The sequence below is a fragment of the Jatropha curcas genome, chromosome 10 (assembly GCF_041381405.1).
Source record: "Jatropha curcas cultivar XTBG-Jc1 chromosome 10, XTBG_Jcur_1.0, whole genome shotgun sequence".
NCBI lineage: Eukaryota > Viridiplantae > Streptophyta > Magnoliopsida > Malpighiales > Euphorbiaceae > Jatropha > Jatropha curcas.
In genome coordinates, this window is record NC_143160.1 from 7,085,049 (window position 1) to 7,103,882 (window position 18,834).

Below are 18,834 nucleotides of genomic sequence, written 5' to 3' on the forward strand. Positions count from 1 at the left end.
ATCAAACAGAAGCCGTTCGACATCCTCGGTGTCCCAGCCCAGTCCAGAATAACTGGCCTAAAAGCCATAAATAAAGCCCATGGAAAATCCCGGTAAAAGATTAGTACTGCCTGGCAGGTGAGCCCAATAGATCAGAGAGACAAATTCATCTTCTAAGATATTTTTTATTTTTTATTTTTTAAATTTTTTTGGAACTAATTTTTTTTTTTTTATGACATATGTTGTATGTTGTCATTGCTCATTTTTTATTTGTACTATTTTAATTATTATTTTTTTCTCACAACTAAATATACAATATAAGATTAATCTCATTCTAGCATTTTCTTACACTGCTTCTTTCTATATTTATTTTTCCATAGATGGAATCCTAAACTCACAAGTTTGAATTATTTTAAATTTGAAATATTTACATTTTTGCTCAGGTGGAGTCCTATATATGACTTACTATTAAGTAACAACAAATTAAGGCAGTAACCGTTACTGCATAGAGCTTTGCATGCTTAAACACTTGTCTTGTCTTTATGATATGTAAGAACCAAAAGAAGCCTTCAAATTGAGACTTCATTTTTGCTACAGTCTACAGAATCACTTGTCATCTTCTTCCTCATCTTTCTTTCTCTCTTTCTCATCGGGGATCAAGGAGAAAATTTCCATAAAAAAAAAGGTATGGCACATATGAATTTCTTCATCTGCTATATGATTTTATTTTGTTGATAGAAATTTATTCAAAAAACTATGTGAAATGAGTCAATTTTCTGAAAGTTTTACATATATGTTGCTATGTATATTTTTGATAATGTACATACACACATAATTATTTTTGTGTCATCAGAAACAAGTGCCTTGAGGAAAATGGTGAAACCGAAGCAAAAATATGTAAGAAAAATAAGCAACAAAGGTGCAGCAGAAAGGCAAGTAACTTCATTACCCTTTGATATCCAGTCCAATATTCTATCTAGGGTTCCTCTAGAATCAATCTTCAGTTGCAGATGTGTATGCAAGTCTTGGTATCGCATGTCTGGTGATCCTTCTTTCATTAAACTTTATCAAGAAAGGAATAATAATAATAATGAAGATGATCGTCCATGTAAGTACATCATTCAAGCGCGAAATAGAGCTAATTCTGAAAGACTTCTTTTCTTGGATATCCATGGAGAGAAACTTAGAGAAATTTCTTTAGAGCATATGAATTTATCTTTAAACTTTAGATATAAATTATCTGCTTTTAGAATCATTAGTTCTTGCAATGGCTTGCTTTGCTTAGCTCCGAACGGGAAAATGGATCCAATACTAATTTGCAATCCATTAACAAGGGATTGTGTAATTTTACCCTCTTCAAGGACCATATCGCGAGAACTTCCAGTCAGGAGTTATCAAGTAGGGTTTCACTTTGACCCTCTATTAGAAAATAAATATAAGGTTGTAAGAGAATTTAGATGCGACAATGATGAAGCATGCAAATTTCAGATGATTGCAATTGGTGACAGTTCATGGAAAGATTTAAGTGGTGCTCCAAATTTTTTTCTTGAATGTGGGTTTGATGCAGCAATCTATTGGAATGGAGCCTTTCATTGGAAAATAAGTGAACTTGATCATAGACATAACAATAATTTTATTTTAAGTTTCGATCTAATTGATGAAACTTTTTATACTATATTCTTTACCAATTATGATGAAGTGCAAGTTCCATATAATTATCGGTTAGTGGGTTTAAAAGGAGAATTAAAGATTGTAGAACATGATTGTCGTTTTTTGAAATTATGGAATGTGAGTGGTAATAAGATTGAAGGATTTTCGCTTTGGTTGGAACATAGGTTCATTTTGTGTGTGCCAAGAAGCCGTCTTTTGCAACATTATTTGATTTGTGAAATTGAAAGGAGAAGTTATTTGATGCAAGTGTTTAGTTGGGAGGGTGGAAATAATCAGACATGTAGGCTTGTAAGGTTTTCTCCTGAAATTGAAAAAATTTATGACTTGGAGATCAATTGTGAACTTCCTAACCTTTTTAGCATAATTTGTTTTAAGCCTAGCATTGTTTCTCCTCTTATGTCTACTTGATTTATTGCATAGGCTTATGCAAGTGCTATTGTTATCCTAAAAAGGCATGTCTAATTATTATATTATCTTCCTTTCTTTGTTTTTGTTTTTTTCTTTTATGAACTTTCTCTCATTTTCTTTAAGTTGTAATGTTATTTTTATACAACTTTGTAATTAATTGGATTGCATATGGTATGTAATTTAAAGGTTATTATTATGGTTTCTTTAAGCTTTTTGTTATTATTTAGCTTCTTGACAAATTTCTAAGGAACCAAACACAAAAAGCTATTTGGATATAAAAAGTCTGGAATTTAGATGGAAATTCTTTTGAAAAGAGGCAACTTTAGCTCAAAATCAAGAAAATATTGAGCTAAAAAAACCAAATATCACCTATAATATATACTCAATCAAAAGAGGATTTTTTGCAGAGAGATGGGGTGGGAGAGAAATTTCCACCAATGGCGGTGGTGTAGTTATAAAAAAGAATATGCAGATTTTTTTTTTCTTTTTTTTGAACTTTGAAGGAGAAAGAGTGGAAAGAGAATGAGAGAGAAATTTCCACCGGTGATTGTAGAGGATTTTTTTTCAAAGAAATCATTTTTTTTTTTTTTTTTTGGTAAGTAGAAAGGGAGAAGGAGATGAAACTTTTATGGCATAATTACCTTCATGATTAGAGAGCTATTTTATCAAATTTGAAAGTTTTTCCTTTTCTAATATTAATTACATGTACATCTAATTCGCAACGTTAAAATTGAATTATGTTTGCATTGGATTCATCCATTACCAGAAAAATATTCTAAACAATTATTTTTGTTAGATAAGGATCGAATCTTTGATCTCGCTAAAGGAAAAATATTCTCAACAAGTATCAAATTATTGTCTTAATATACTTGTAGGCAATGGAAATTAAAACATATACGAAAGTTAACTTGAGACCTTCACGCGGTAGTTTGGTAAGGTTGATATTTCTTTTTATTCATTGGGAGGGTCAATGGGTCGAAATAATATTGCGGGCCATATAATAACAGTAGCCTTCCTCTAGACCCATGAAATTGGTGAAAATACGTATGGTCAAGAAATCTCAAATTTAAAACCTCATGCTCCTTACATAAATGAGAATACCAATCAGATCCACCGGTAAGACCCATAATTCATTGACGTTCCAAATTAAACATGTCAATTTTGTGCTGCAAATGCAACAAATCTTGTCAGATCCGACAAAGCTTGATAGGCTCCTAACTTTTTTTCCAGTTTGTTGGACATCTTTGAAAATTATTAAAGATTGTTCTTGATTTGACTGTTCGTTGCCATGAAAATATAATTTGATTCTCCGTTCTGATTCATATTGGAGCTACTCTAAAAATTGCAGTTTCAAAATTATAATTAAAACTCGAAGGATTAGGCTATCTTCAACTCCTGTTTTTGGAATCAGAATCAGTCCAAAATGCTTAATCTCTAATTGGTCAATTTAAAAAAAAAAAGAAAGAAAAATCAAATTTTTAGAACTAGAACCACTAATTAATTGAACCGGTTTTACGTTCTTAGTTTATTGACTGAATTGTCCTACCTTCCTATGATTAACAAAAATATGTAGGAAAAGAAAATGGATTAAGTTGTACTATTTTCTTGTTCACAAAATTAGGGCAGAATCCCAAATTAATAAAAATGAAAATAATTTCTTTAAGGTAAAATTTCAATCTATCATAGGATTTTATATATATTTTAGGAATTCCGTTGAGTCATCTCTTTACAATTTTTTTTCATGTAGAGCTTTTTCGAGAAATTGACTTATCAAATTAAATTCTCAAAATAGATAACATCCTATAATAGATTAGAATGCCAAATTTAAGCTCTTAGTTTTTGTACTTGAATTTAATTAAGTTATAATTTCATATGGTTCAAACCAATAAAAGATTCACATATCATTAAATTTTGCTACTAATTTTTTCTTTTTGTATAATTAGGAGAAGTAGTTCCTTTAGGCTAAGAGCGTAAAAGATTTTAGTCCTCCCAGCAAAGAATACATCTTATAGGTTTCGTACGAATATTTCTGTAATATATTTCATTACAGAGCTAAATACTAAAACTTTAAATACTCCACCAATAAAATAAAGTATATTCTCAAACATAAATCCTTAATTAATTAGAATTAAGAAGTGCAAAGTTTGAATCCTAAGCTTCTAATTAAGATTTATAGGTAAAAAAAGAATAAGCGGAAATGATAAAATTTCAGAAAAAAAAAATTTAGAAAGAAATGGTTTGCAAGTTTTTTTTTTTTTTTTTTTAATCAGCAAATTTGCTTGAAATGTTAAGTAAGCCTCTTACATGATTGTCTTGAGTATGAAGGAATAGATTTGAACCTAGATTTATTAATAGATCGTGAGTCAGTGTGCACTAGAATTACGAAATTACTCTTAATCAATATTTCTAAATCATCAATATCTATGCTAGAAATTCATCATGCACCTGAACAATCTTTAGCCAATGAATCTACAAAGTGATTCTGACTCTAAATATAAGTATGGACCCATTTCTTAAATATGGTTTGCAAGTTATGAGGTGATTATGACAGTTACTGGTCCAATTGGTACCTAAAAGGAAATGAAATTCTATTAGAAATTTAAAATTGCTTCACATGGCCCAAATAAAGACACAAACATAAATTTGTAACTCTAAATTGTCATCATCAGCCAACTTGCAGGGATTTTGCCCTTTATCTACTGGACACTATCCAATTCTTTTCCAATATATATGATTGATTGGACCCATTTCTTAGACTTTTCTCCTACAGTTGTTCTTTGTTCTTGAGTTTCTTGTGTTAAAATTATCTTTTTTTTTTTTTTTAATACCTGAACGAGATATTTAGATTTGTGTTTGTTTTAATTGTTCACAGATCTGACTAATCCTCACTCGTTTTTAGAAGTAAAGAGACTGGTCCGGGATAAATTTATATTGCAGAAGATCGAAAATATGACTTAAGCCATCATAATCAACTTTACAAATTGAAATTTAGCACTGAACTACCTCTGTTCTGGAATAAAAACTCAGAGAATTAGCATTAATTCTTTCCTTATTCTTTACTGAACAATCATTCTCCATCAGGTTGCAAAACCACTGATGTTCTTTCACTGCTTTAGAACCCACATATTGTACAATTGCATGTGCCTTGTCCATTTCTTTGCCGACCATATAAAGATACTTTCACGTTACTAGCAGGCCATTAAATCAGACAAAATAAATTGCAGCTCTAGTCCTACTTTGTTTGTAATATCAGCAATTCGAAATCTGAAATCTAAGTCATCCTTTGTTGAAAATATTTATTCCAAACCTGAACATGGTCCACATTAGTGGATGAACACATTACGAGAAACGTGATAAAATTTGTCTACACTTAGTGCATAGCAAAGTAGCACTCGACTTAATAAATTAGTAAAAACTTTTAATCAATAGAATTTGAAGTTTCGACCAATTAAACCATATATAATTGGCTGTAAAATGGTTCTGTTTTAGTATTAAATATAGGTATCTCCACTGCGCCTGAATTGAGACCAAATCCTATTAGCGTCGAATCAGCCCACTAAAGGTAAAGTGCTCTAGCGATAGGGGCGGAGCTATATTTTGGGAGCCTAATTAAGGGGACCATGGCTCTCCAAGTAATTTTTTAATAAATTTCCTTATCAAAGGATCAAAATATAGAAAAATCATATTTAGCTCCCCAAAAGTTCTTTCTCAAAATAATTATCTTAACTCCGCTTTTGCCCAAAGCGTATTTGCTTTATCTATAAAGATTAAAATTTTTATTTTACTTAATGGAGAAAAAGTGTAGAAACTATTTCTTTATATATATATATATATATATATATATATATATATATATGATTTTCTTTTTTTAATACACTGAGACAATTATTTTATTTTAGTAAGTAGGCATGCAAACTAATTTGGAATTTTTCTTATCTAAAAATAAACAAAAATGAACTTTTCTAAGAGAGAAAATTAAGTTGCACGTGTTCAAAATAAAATCTAGAAAAAGACTATTAATTACTAACTATTATCTATTATTGCTTTCAACTTCAAATCAAATTGAAACTTGGGAACATTATTCTAAAAAGAAAGTTTGATTTTGCTTTTAAACATTATATTAGGTTCAAATCACTTTAGTAACCAACAATATCTTATTTATTAATTAATAATTATAAGAATATAAATGAATTTTTATTAGTCCTCCAATAATATACTCAAATACATTAGTTATATGATCTGTCGACTGTATTCCTGTTACACTATTTAATCCTTTTGTTAAGTTTACTTCCTTAAAATAAATAAATAACATAACAAAGAGAAAATAAATGAATTATATATAATTAAACTTAAAAATAAAGTATTTTTGTTAGTGTATTTGAATATAATCCAACAGTTAAATGGTATTTCACTCTAATAGGATAGTTTTGTTTGGGGAAGTGATGAAAGCTAAGGTTGGTTTTCCTTTAATAGGCAATGAAGAAGTACTGACTTTAATTTATTACATCATAACATCACATGTATTAATTATTTATTAACTTTTTATTTATTCTATGTGAGATTTAATCATGTAACCATAACGAACTTTTAGTCAAATTAGGGTTTCTTCACTTGTTTCCTCAAGAGACAATCTTATGCCTCGCACACACGTGTCAAGCTAACAACATAGAATCACTGTTTCACCAACGGTTTATATACTTTCTAAGCATGACCCATCTTGACGCGTGTCCTTTCTGACAGTAGGAAAGAGACTTTCTCTTCTTCCTGTGATCAAATTTTCTCCATCTCCTGCAACTGCAAGCTGCGACTTCCACCAGAATCTGTACACTTAGCCACACATAGGCTGACACGCCACCAGGTAGTTTAAGAAGTGGACCTTAGACTGTCGTTAATTAAGATCATCGATTATTGCTATTATCTTCTAGACAATTAATTAAATTGAGGTTTCTTTTTTCCTTTTTTACGTTTATCATCAAAATTTAAGAAGATGCATATGGCTTTGGATTGGCCTATGGAGTTCAATAATTCCATTATCTTCTTAGCTTAGCTAGGTTTAGCTAACCACGTAAAAGCTTAATCTCTATAAGAGTTTTTTCCCCCTTCAATTACACTATTTAATTATTAGTTAAAGACATTAACTATTACTCATAATAAGCTATGGCTCAATTGTTAAGAAGATATATTTAAGTTGACCTGAAAATGTTAATTTTTTTTTGAATTTATAAAAATTAATCAAACAATTAAATTGCCTATAAAAGAATATTTTATTTACACAAGATCATTTCAAGAATAGAAAGTTAGTTTCTTTCTATTCATAGATGTTTACACAACATTAATAAAAAAAATCCTAATCACTTATATTTAAATTATAATACATTAATATTGTATATCCGAGATATTGTAAAGAACTTGTCTATACTTGGTGTTTTAAGTAATAAACGAGACAATAAATTATTTGTATTCAACTCGTGATTAAACTAATTTAAATTAAAAGGCCATTCAGGTTTTAGATTTTCAATATTTTTCATAAGATGAATAATTAGTTTACAACCTAGGTGATTACATTGTGGAAGTAAAAGCTTTACATGAATATAAATGCATTATTTTTCTTTATAAAATTAGATAATTAGAAAGGTAATAAACTATTAATTACCCTAATCACCAAGAATATCAAACAAGAGTAACACAGAAGGGTGAAAAACAACCACAAGAAAAGGAAAGAAGAATTGTGTTATACATGACATATTACCTTCAAAGGTAAATGAACATTGGATATAACAGTGATCCTCCGATATTAAGTCGACAAGTGTCCACCCAAAAGGTTTATTGCTTTAAAGGTTAACATTGACGTCCATTAGACATTTGAAGGTAACATAGACATTCCATAGAAAATCCAAAAAGAAATTTAAAAATAAATATATGGATAAAACAGTTATTAAATTTAATTATATTACTATGTGTACAAAAAGAAAGAAGGGTGACTATCAATAATAATGTCAGATACTGTTTTGATCAAAACAGTGAAAAAATTGGACTGTTTATAAAAAAGACATTTAGACTGATATAGAAACCCTACTATATATAATTTCTTGGTGGTAATATAAAATTTAAAACGTTTTATTTCTCTTATATTCAAGATTAAGAGTTAATTTTCGCCAATTGTTATAAGTTTATCTTCTTAATTGATCATCCTGGATGAAAGACAAATCATGTATGCAATATTAGAAATTCATGAATAAGAAAAATTTGTATGCATCCCATTGGACGAATTGAGAGCGATCTGGTTAAAATCAGTTTAATTTTGATTTCGATTTTAATTTTAATATGGTTCCAGCAGGTTGAAGATTTTTTATTTTTTTTATTTTTATCCTTGGGTTGAAATGGTCGCAAACTAGCATGTTCTGGCTTATTCCAAAGAAAATGACCAATTCTGTTTCTAATTTTTGGAATCGGTATCAGCTAGAAATTGGCTGGTTATGGGAAATTCCAATCCAGAATCGGTTTATGGCCATGCACAGTTGGGAATGAAATCCATTTACATGTTAAGTTAGATTAAATATATGAAAAACATCAATACTGTTTTCAAAAAGATAAACCTATGTGGATCAATAGTAATAGGATAGATTACAGGTGAATTTTACTAACGAGGTTCGAAATTTAGAGTCCCCACTATTGGAGAGTGAAAGCGAGGAGACATGTGTGCAAATTAAAAAAAAAAAAAAAAAAAAAAAAAAAAAGAAACCGGATAAAAAGAGATGCCATAGCCAGGGTTTTCATTTCTCTCATAATATCTGTACTCTGGTTTCGTCTTTTATCTCTTGAGTACTAAAACATATAGGGCTTTAAAAAGTTTGGCATCCCTTAACAAAGACTAGAAAGTTGGTCTAGAAAGAGAAAATGGGGAGAGGGAAAGTAGAGCTGAAGAGAATAGAAAACAAAATAAACAGACAAGTAACATTTGCCAAGAGGAGAAATGGATTGCTCAAGAAAGCTTATGAACTCTCAGTTCTTTGCGATGCTGAAGTTGCTCTCATTATCTTCTCTAACCGTGGAAAGCTTTATGAGTTCTGTAGCAGCTCTAGGTATATGCAAACACATATATTTATAAACTTCCTCTCTCTCTCTCTCTCTCTCTCTCTCTTTCTCCATATATAGTCATATATACATATATTAATTTGTTTTTCTGCATTTGTGGACAAGATCTGTGCTTTTCAAGAACCCAGTTCTTATTATCAGTTACTACTTCTAGGGTTTCGGTTGTTTTCTTGATTATAAAAATAAATTTGTACTTTTTCATTATATTCAAGCAAGTGGTTTAGGTTTTTATTTGCTTAGTTGCTTTTGGTTTAATTTTGATGATCTAATTAGCATTTTAAGTGATATTTGGTGATCTATATACCATTTGCGTTTCTTCTACATATTTTCTTTTCCAAATTCAGGTGTTCATTAGTGTAAGATTTCAGGTTTTACATGGTTTTAGTACAAGATATTTCTGGGTTTTTCTTGTTTCTTTTTGTTCTTACGATCTTCGATTTCTTTTTAAACTGAATTTTGATTAAATCTAAAGGAAAATCAGCTGATCTTTATTAATAAGACCCTAATTATTATTATTATTATGCTTGACTATATATAATTAAGGACGGTGTATAACTGGTTAATTTACTGTTGAGATTTAGTGCAGGCGATGTGATGTTTTTCAGTGTAAGTCTGCTCTATCAGTTGTTGCAATGAAAAGAGAGAATTTTTTTTATTTCTTTAATAGCTGCGGACAGGAAAAAAGCAAAGATGGATAATAATATTTAATTTCCATTGGTTAATTACCATTGTATTTTTGCCTTCCTTCCATATATTTTACTTTTGATTATTAATATGTTTTAATACATAGTCAAGAAACATTTTAGTGCTGTACTCGAAAACTCATGCATTAGATACTTAAGGAGCTGCTAATTTATTATCAAGGCCTTTAAACATGTACAATTTGTTTCTTGTTCTTTATTAATTTCTTTGGCAGAAAATTCTTACATTAGGGAGGTGTAGGTCTCTTTAGCTAAACTGCTAAAACAATATCTGACAGAAACCCTAATATATTAGACAACAAAAACTGAAATAGCACACGAAGACAAAAACTTTGTTTCACCATTTAGGTTATATATAGCTTCACGTTTCATTCCTTTGTTATAACCTTTTTTTTTTTTTGGCTCTCACTATATATTCAGAGAAATATATGAAATCCTTGTAACTGATCTGCCAAGGTTTCTTGTTCTTTTCTTAAGCTTTTATTTATTTTCTCTCTTTAACCCCTTTTTATTCCTTTATTAATGAGAAATATTTTAATGTGGAACTTCTGTTTTGTTTAACAGCTCAAGAAATTTTTCAATTTTCTTTCATTATTTTCTGAACATAAATACTTCATTCTGGGCATAAGAATCTCAATATTTTAATTAGTTCTATATATAAATAGGATGGCAATACATGAAGATGTGGTACTCATTATTCTTATATGAGAAGGAATTATTATCAATAGCTTGGAGATAATATGATATACTGCAGATATTTAATATACTTAATGCAGTGAAAGAAATTAATTGCTTTAAATGGATTTGAATTAAATAATTTTTTAGAATTTTTGGTTAATTCTTTATTATAAATTTTCTAATCATCCTTTCCTTCTACCGCAGCATGGTGAGAACACTTGAGAAGTACCATAAGTGCAGTTATGATGCATTAGAAGCAAACATACCTGGCCATGAATCACAGGTATACATTTGATCTGGTGCGAAGTAATGAAACGTAATATAATGGTTACATTAGAGATGCGTTTGATTACATTTACATTAAATTCCATTGCAGCTCATCATATAATATACCCAATATAGGTCGATCTAGGAATATTCTTAAAGTACTAATTAAGAATTTTAATCGAACTGTAGAAGAAAAATAAAAATCTGAATACTAGTTAAGCAAACTATCACATGTTCAAGGTTTACTACTATTGATTAATAACATTAATTGCATTATAGTATATCTCAATGCTTGTAAATGTAAATATCTAATTAATTCAGAAATATATTAGCATATGTTTGAGCATAATTAATTTAAATATCCCATTATTGTGTACTCAAGCAGGGCAACTACCAGGAGTATCTGAAGCTAAAAGCTAGAGTTGAGGTCCTCCAACGGTCTCAAGGGTACAATTATATATATGTGTGTGTTAATTAAACTGCAATTAAGTAATGATTCTGTTAAATGTGATTAGGAATTTCGTTAATGGTTTTGGGGCGATATCTTATGTGACTTGATTCGTTGAGATTGGGCGAATAGAGGTATACCATGTGAGCAATTAATAGTGCTGGTTTCAAGTTATTGTTGGAGTTACTAAATTTGGTTCTATTTTACTTACTACAAAAGTGTTATTGCTTCTTCTCTCAAGAATTTTTACCTTCTACCATAGTTCTTTATATTGATACATTCCAGTCCAGGTTTTTTTTTTACTTTAACATTTTTTACCTATGATTTGCGTGTTTTGGAGAAAGTCTATTGGCTTGGGTTTAGTTTTGCTAAAGTTTTGTTAAGTTTTTTCCTGGTAATTTTAATTAATAAGATTAAAAAATTTCGCTGATAAAAAAAAAAAAAAAAAGGAATCTGCTTGGTGAAGATTTGGGACTATTAAATACAAAGGAACTTGAGCAGCTTGAGCATCAGCTGGAGACCTCCTTGAAGCAAATTAGGTCAAAAAAGGTACCTACAGTTCTAATAATTTCTTTCAAAACAATTAAAATCAAATATATATTTGTTCTTTTTGTTTTAATTTTTTTTTATAAAAAGCTTAGGTCATAATTTAAATTTAATATTGTGCAGAGTAATATTTCTCCAATATATCCTTATTTAATTAAATTAAATTAAATTAATTATTTATCTTTTGTTTCATGTTGTTTTCAGACTCAGTCCATGCTTGATCAGCTTTCTGATCTTCAAAACAGGGTATGCATATCTCAGTATAAATATTAATTTAGCTATTAGAAAGCTTCCAAATATACTTATATTTGGCATTCTTCTTGTGCAGGAGCAACTGCTACTTGAAGCTAATAAAGCCTTGAGAAGGAAGGTATATATATATATATATATATATATATATATATATATAAAGAACAAATTAAGCCCGAGCTAATTATTTTCTCTATTAAGTAATTTTGTAATTGAGTACTTGTCTCCAAAAATAAAAATTTAAGAATTTAAATTAAACGGACATTTCCATTTCTCTTTAATAAATTCTCATTTTATAGTTGGAAGAAAGCAGCGCGCAAATTCCTCTTCGACTCGCATGGGATGTCGGAGGGCATAACATTCCGTACAGCCGGCTTCCGCCTCAGTCGGACGGGTTCTTCCAACACTTGGGATCAAACTCCACCCTGCAAATTGGGTACTAATTTTAATTACAGTTAAAATCGTTATTAAAGAATTCTAATGTTCTTATTTTGAAATGAGATATTATTTCCTTTTGTATTTGGATTTTCAATGGTTACAGATACAATCATGTGGGTGCTGAAGGGATGATGAACGTTGCTGGTGCCCACAACCAACATGTCAATGGATTCATTCCTGGGTGGATGCTTTGACTAATTAATTAATTGAAATATAATTAAAATTACATATAATTTCATAACCTTTTTGGGCTTTTCTAAATTCCCCTTCTTAATTAATTATCATATTTTCTTATAATTCTGGTTGTTATCTGTGTTATCATAATTTGTAATTATGATTGAAGACAATAATTTAATTGATCAAGTAAATGTATGTAAGGTGCCATACATTAAAGACAGATTTTGTATTTACAATTTTATATATAGATTTATGTGACGTATGGCTTGTATTTAATGTTTACTAAGTGTGTAAATATTTGTGCTCTATGTAGGGCTGTGTTCAACATCAGTTTTTTAAATTGAAACGCTAGACACTATTTTTATAGTGTTCGGTAATATAACATTTGAAATAATTTTTAGAGATTAGGATAATGTTTTATAAAACATTTTATATAATGTTTAGCTTTCGTAAAACGCTACTTAAACAGCTAACAACTATCAAAATAACTAATTTTACCGAACAGATTTTTAATCTTCCAATTTATGATGTATATATATACATACCATCATTTAAGCAGACTTCAAACTCAATACATATGACATCCTGTAATACAATGCTTAAACACATTGATGACCGCCATAAGGAATAGCTAGAAGAAAATATCTCAATATTTGAATATTAAAAAAAATGAAATCATTTAATAAATTTTTATTCTTGTATAAATACCTTAAACCACATTTAAAGTGGAGGGGAGAAATTATATGCTATTAGATTAGTAGATTAATAGTTAAGACCAATCTTTGTTAGAGATTGAAATACAACAATGGAAGAGAAACAATATAATAGTGCCTATATGGGCCTCCTAGTGGGCTAAAGTTTAAGTTGTCCTAATGGGCCTGAAGCTTATTATGTCAAACCCATAGTTGTCAAGCTGATTCAGTGGCCTTTATATAAATCACCTCTCATCTCATATATGCATTTTCCATCGCATCTTTCATTAATCAAACTAACTTGCTACTATTTACCCTTTTAACTTAATTTACATATCTAATCCAAAACAATGTAATGAAGATTGCTTGTCTTAAAGCTTAATATATATATATATATATATATATATGGTGGAAGCCATCTATTCTTTACTCATTAAACTTTTCATTAGAACAAGTTAATATGTTCCGTCTAAAATAAGATATCCAATGAATCTATACTTTTTATTAAAAAATGTTAATATGTCCTGTATAAAATAAGATATCCAATGAATCTATCCGTGTGAAAGAAAGTATTAAAAGAACAAAATGAGATGATTGCTTATTATTTTAATTACTTTAAATATTTTTTACTCTTTAAGGAAGTTTGATTACTTTTCCACTTGCATCCCCATCAAATCCAACATAATTAAAGGACAGTCTAACCCTACCATATACAAATGTAACCTTCAAGTTAATTGAATAAGTAATTATCTCTTTCTAATCTCACCTAATCACATCATTAGAGACTTTTTTGACCTTCCATAATTAAGCAAGAGTTTTGTTTCATAGGACAATCAATCAATTATTATTTTTATTTGATTTATTAATTATGCTTGTCACTTTATTTTTCTATGGAGATAAATCTTTCCTTTATATTGTATAAAAGTGATAATTATTTAGCATTGTAATCAATAGTTAAAAGAGATTTTTTATTGTGCATAACCACCAAGTTGATTACATCAATTTGAAGAAAATAAAGCGACTTTATTTGAAAATAATAATGATAAAATAAATTATGATTTTTTTATTTTAGAAATTTTATAATTTTAGAATGAATGATCTACTTTTAATAAGATCAAGAAAATAATAAAATAAAATAAAATAAATCAAGAATGATGACGTTGAACAAGATTATAAATACTACATCATTGCTTTGCAAGTCAATGGTCTTAATCAATAATTTTTTTTCCAAGCCTACCATGCATAGGGAGAAAAAAAAGATGAGGCAAAAATCAAACTCAACACTCTAACTCTCTACTCCGTTTGTTTTCCTATATTTTTTGCAATAATTTTCGGTTGTTTGGAGCCTTATGGAAAATAAATCAACCGCAGAAAAAAATTTTTCTGATTAAAAGAAAATTAATTCATTTTTAAAGAAAATAACTTTTCATTTTCAAGAGTGTAACATATTTTCCGAACATTGACAAACTTATTATAACCTTATAAATCTTTTTTTTTTTTGCATTCTTTTTATATTTAACAATAAAATTTTTAAAATACAAAAATTCTACTATTATTAATATTTGTATGGTCTTATGGGTTGAAAATTTTAATATTTTTAATTAATTTTTAATATTATAACCAAACAACAGAAAATAAGTTATTTGGAAAATATTTTTCAAGAAAAATATTTTTTTTTTGAAAAATATTTTCTAAAGGTAAGTTATTTTCAAGAAACAAACAGAGACTAAATTTATTTTTTTTTTCTAAGATCTTAAGTTGACCAGCAAAAAGACATTGGGCTAACAAAGAATTTTAGGCAATGTTCATTGTTAAGTTAACTTTGCCATTTCAACTATAAGCACAATATGCAAATTAGCCTTTAACGAAATGATGGAGAGCTTGTCTAATTTGCATAATATAATATAAAAATATTAAAATTTGACATTAAAAAAACTACTCTCTTTAAAAAATTTATATATTTAAAAGAAAATTGTGCACTTTCATGCTTGTTTCTTGGGAAAAAAAAAAGGAAAAAAAGAATTCTATTTTGGGCATAAGCAAAGAAAGAGCAAGAGGAAACAGAACTCTAGATGCCTTACAAGTTCTATCACCAATTAGAGAAAAAACTTGAATTTAATCACATAAAGGCAAAGAAAATTATGCTGACTATATTTTAGACAATCCTTTCATTTTCAGACACCAGATTCAGCCAATCAGATTGGTCAAGGCCTTAAAGAAAAGACAAAGTACCTGACCTCTTTTTATGCTATTTGGGTTTGGCCCAACACAGCCCACGTGAAATTAACCTCACCAAAGTAAAATATAAATATACACAAAACCATGCTTCTTTTCTCTTATTATGTCTTTCCCTGTCTCTCTTCCCTTGTCTGGTCTTCTTCTATGTCATGTTCTCCAATTTTTAGAATCAACAATATTTTCTGCCTCTACCCAGCCATTACTCTTTTTTTTTTTTTTTCCCCTCATTTTCTTTTTCTTTTTTTTTTTTCTTTCTCCTTCATGACCAATGCCATTCATTTATATCTTTATGTACTAATCCTGGAGCCCCCAAATTCATGTCGAATACCTAGTTAAGGACTGAGAATTTAGTATTCATTAATGGCATATAAAGTCCACTTTTTTTTAGGGTTGATTCGAGTTTCAGCATTTTGATCAGAGTTAAACGCTATTTTTTATAATGTTTAGTAACATAGCGTTTGAATTAGTTTTTAGAGATTAAAGTAACATTTTATAAAAAAATAATTCATGTAACGCTTAACTTTTTGCTATTTGAGTAGATAAAAAACTACTTAAACGGCTAACAATTAAACATTGATAAAACAGTTAACAATTATCAAAATAGTTAACTTTACCAAATAGAATTTAAAATAATGCAATTTGAAATGCATGCACTATTAGAAATAATTTTATGAGACGGAATCCAGCTCAAACAGTCAGGTGTAAAAAACAATTATACTAATTAAATGAGGTACGACTACAATATTTTTTTAAAAAAAACTTTTCACTCAAAAATTTTTAAAAAAAATTTTAATCTGGGGCCACAGCTCTCCCAAACTCCCCGGTCCGTCTCTGGGTCAAATCATGCTTGCAAATATTGAAAAATTGGCATTTGAAACTTGTCAGTGGATTACTTGTGGTGGGTGCTCAATTTCTGCAACGTGGCACCATTTGCCTCCAAGAGAAGTTCCAGTGACACTGATATCAAATCAACCTCACACTAGCATCAGTTCCTTTTTTTTTTTTTTTTTTTTTGGAAAAAAAAATAATCAGCAGTACTTCGCCATAATTCATAAATTTATTTAACAATTATATTTTAATTGTGTAATTTATTTATATTTACATATACATAAATATATAATACTAATTAGTTTTTTAAAATTGATATTTTTCAATATTAATTTTATTAAATATGGGTATGCACGCATGCTAAATTATGACAGAACTATTCCCATAATTTAAGTGGTTTGAAACGTTGTATTATTAGGGGATTAAGATTCACCGGTCCATCAAAAAGGACGATGGCAAAGAAAAAGGACCAAAAATTTAAAATTGAAACAGCTTGAGATATTCATCAGTAAATTTTGGAGTGGTATGGCAGTGACAAAGCCACCACATGTACTGTTGCAAGAGTACTGAGGATTTATTATATGCTGCATCAAATTCTCGAGACTCAAAAGGTTACACTTTTTATAACTATGTACTGTTGCAAGAGTACTGAGGATTTATTTTATGCTGCATCAAATTCTCGAGACTCAAAAGGTTACACTTTTTATAATTGATAAGAGGTTGAACGGATTGAAATAATATTATTATGGTTGCAAATAAATAATGAGTTCGAGACATGTTCAATAAGAATATGCTCAAATTCAATTTGTATCTGAGCTCGAACTTGAAATTTATCAAATCAAAACGACATTGTTTTAATATATTTAATTAATTTGCCTTATTGAGTTGACATATGAGTTCGGTTCAACTCAATAGCTTATAAGCTTGACTGAATAAAACTAGTTCGTAAGCTAATATAAATCTAGCTCGAGCTCAATTCATTTAATAAATGAGATCGATAACTCAACTCAATAAGCTATCGAATGAGCTTGAGCATGTTTTTATTGAGCCGAGTCTCGAGCAGTCTAAACATTATCAATTACACAATATAGAATAGCTTTTTAATTGACTCATAAAATTTGTGAGAACTCTTATAATTGAAAATGCTTTAATTTGAGACATCTCACGTGTCATGTTAATGAAAAAATTAACGTGATTTTGTGCTGAAAACATTATCCTTCAACTGATGCAAATAATAATAATAATAATAATAATAATAATAATAATAATAATTTTAAATTCCTAAACTTAGAGTTTGCTTCCCTTCTATTTAAATTTTAACTTCATCTCTGCATATAATCCCTTAATTAAGATATGAGTACACATGCAAATTAACTTCCACTTGTCTGTGAATATAATAATAATAATAATAATGACAGTTTTAGATTTTAAATTAAGAAAAATATATTTGGAATAGTTGAATTACAAAATAAGATTTGTTTAATGGTATAAAATTACAAACAAACATGCATGCATGTATCTCATCTAATTCATTCTTGTTAATATTCATTTCATAATGGCATTAGTTCTCTAGTTTAATTATTAAGACTTAGATTCTTTTAGGGAAGTACGAGGTGATGCCGACAAATTTTGTAATGGTGGGGAAAAAAATATAGATAAAAAAAAAAAAAACAATATCTCTGTGGCTGAGAAAGTGTCCGTACCATACCGTCACTTTCCAATTCTATTTCTGAGTTCTTGTACTCATCGATAATTCTTATTCCTATTTTTTAATAATCAACAATAATTCGAAATATTATTTATTTATAAACACCCACCTCCTAAAACAACTAATCAAATAGAAAACCAATGTGATTGATAATAACTACTTAACCACAGAAAGCTAAGATACATTATTTTATTTAATCTTTCCATTATGTTTAAATAATGTTAATGACAGCCGGTCACATAGTCTGGTGGGTCTTCTTACTTGTCTGAAAAGTGAGAAGTTTCGATTTGAATTTTATTAATATGGTCAGTGAAGAGAGAGCTAGCCCTGTTGTATAAGTGTTAATTTTTATTTTTAAAATTTAATTATTTAGTCCCTTAATTTTACTTATGTTATAGTGTTTATTTTTAAAATTTTTTATTATTAGTTATTAGTTAATTAAAGTAGAGAGTTTTAGTTAGTGTATTTAAATATAGCTCCTTTCATGCACGTATTAATTAATCAAAAATAATATTTTATTAATAACTAATACAAAATAAATAGAAAGCTTAAATAGTCATATGAAAATAAAATGGAGAGACTATAAAATTAAATTTTAAAAATAAAGAGTTAAATGCATAAATATATTTTTGTGCTTTACTAAAAATTCATACAACATACAATTTTTATTTTAACCTATTAAATATTTTAATTTAAAAAATATTAACATTA

At 28.7% G+C, this 18,834-nt stretch overlaps 2 protein-coding genes across 3 annotated transcripts; both read left to right on the plus strand.

Annotated features, from left to right (window-relative positions):
* The first annotated feature begins 496 nt into the window (after positions 1-496).
* Positions 497-2,141, plus strand: LOC110010194 (F-box protein At5g49610). Its single transcript, XM_020681953.3, has 2 exons — positions 497-664; positions 833-2,141. The coding sequence occupies exon 2, from the start codon at positions 853-855 to the stop codon at positions 2,056-2,058; it is 1,206 nt and encodes a 401-aa protein (XP_020537612.1). The 5' UTR covers positions 497-664; positions 833-852; the 3' UTR covers positions 2,059-2,141.
* Positions 2,142-8,823: 6,682 nt separating this feature from the next.
* On the plus strand, positions 8,824-12,939 carry LOC105640659 (agamous-like MADS-box protein MADS2). 2 transcript variants are annotated; one of them, XM_020681793.3, is made up of 8 exons: positions 8,824-9,140; positions 10,737-10,815; positions 11,182-11,246; positions 11,697-11,796; positions 11,998-12,039; positions 12,122-12,163; positions 12,342-12,478; positions 12,584-12,939. In XM_020681793.3, exons 1-8 carry the CDS (start codon positions 8,956-8,958, stop codon positions 12,672-12,674), a joined length of 741 nt encoding a protein of 246 aa, XP_020537452.1. In that variant the 5' UTR covers positions 8,824-8,955; the 3' UTR covers positions 12,675-12,939. The 2 variants fall into 2 exon arrangements, with proteins under 2 accessions (XP_020537452.1, XP_012080419.1); XM_012225029.4 differs by having other exon boundaries at positions 8,825-9,140; positions 11,185-11,246.
* The last annotated feature ends 5,895 nt before the right edge of the window (positions 12,940-18,834 follow it).

Excerpts from the sequence above, each read along its gene's own strand:
- LOC110010194 (XM_020681953.3), top strand. The coding sequence starts at position 853 with ATGGTGAAACCGAAGCAAAAATATGTAAGAAAAATAAGCAACAAAGGT.
- LOC105640659 (XM_020681793.3), top strand. The coding sequence starts at position 8,956 with ATGGGGAGAGGGAAAGTAGAGCTGAAGAGAATAGAAAACAAAATAAAC. Across the intron at positions 9,141-10,736 it reads GAGTTCTGTAGCAGCTCTAG|CATGGTGAGAACACTTGAGA; the intron begins GTATATGCAAAC and ends CTTCTACCGCAG. Across the intron at positions 12,040-12,121 it reads TTTCTGATCTTCAAAACAGG|GAGCAACTGCTACTTGAAGC; the intron begins GTATGCATATCT and ends CTTCTTGTGCAG.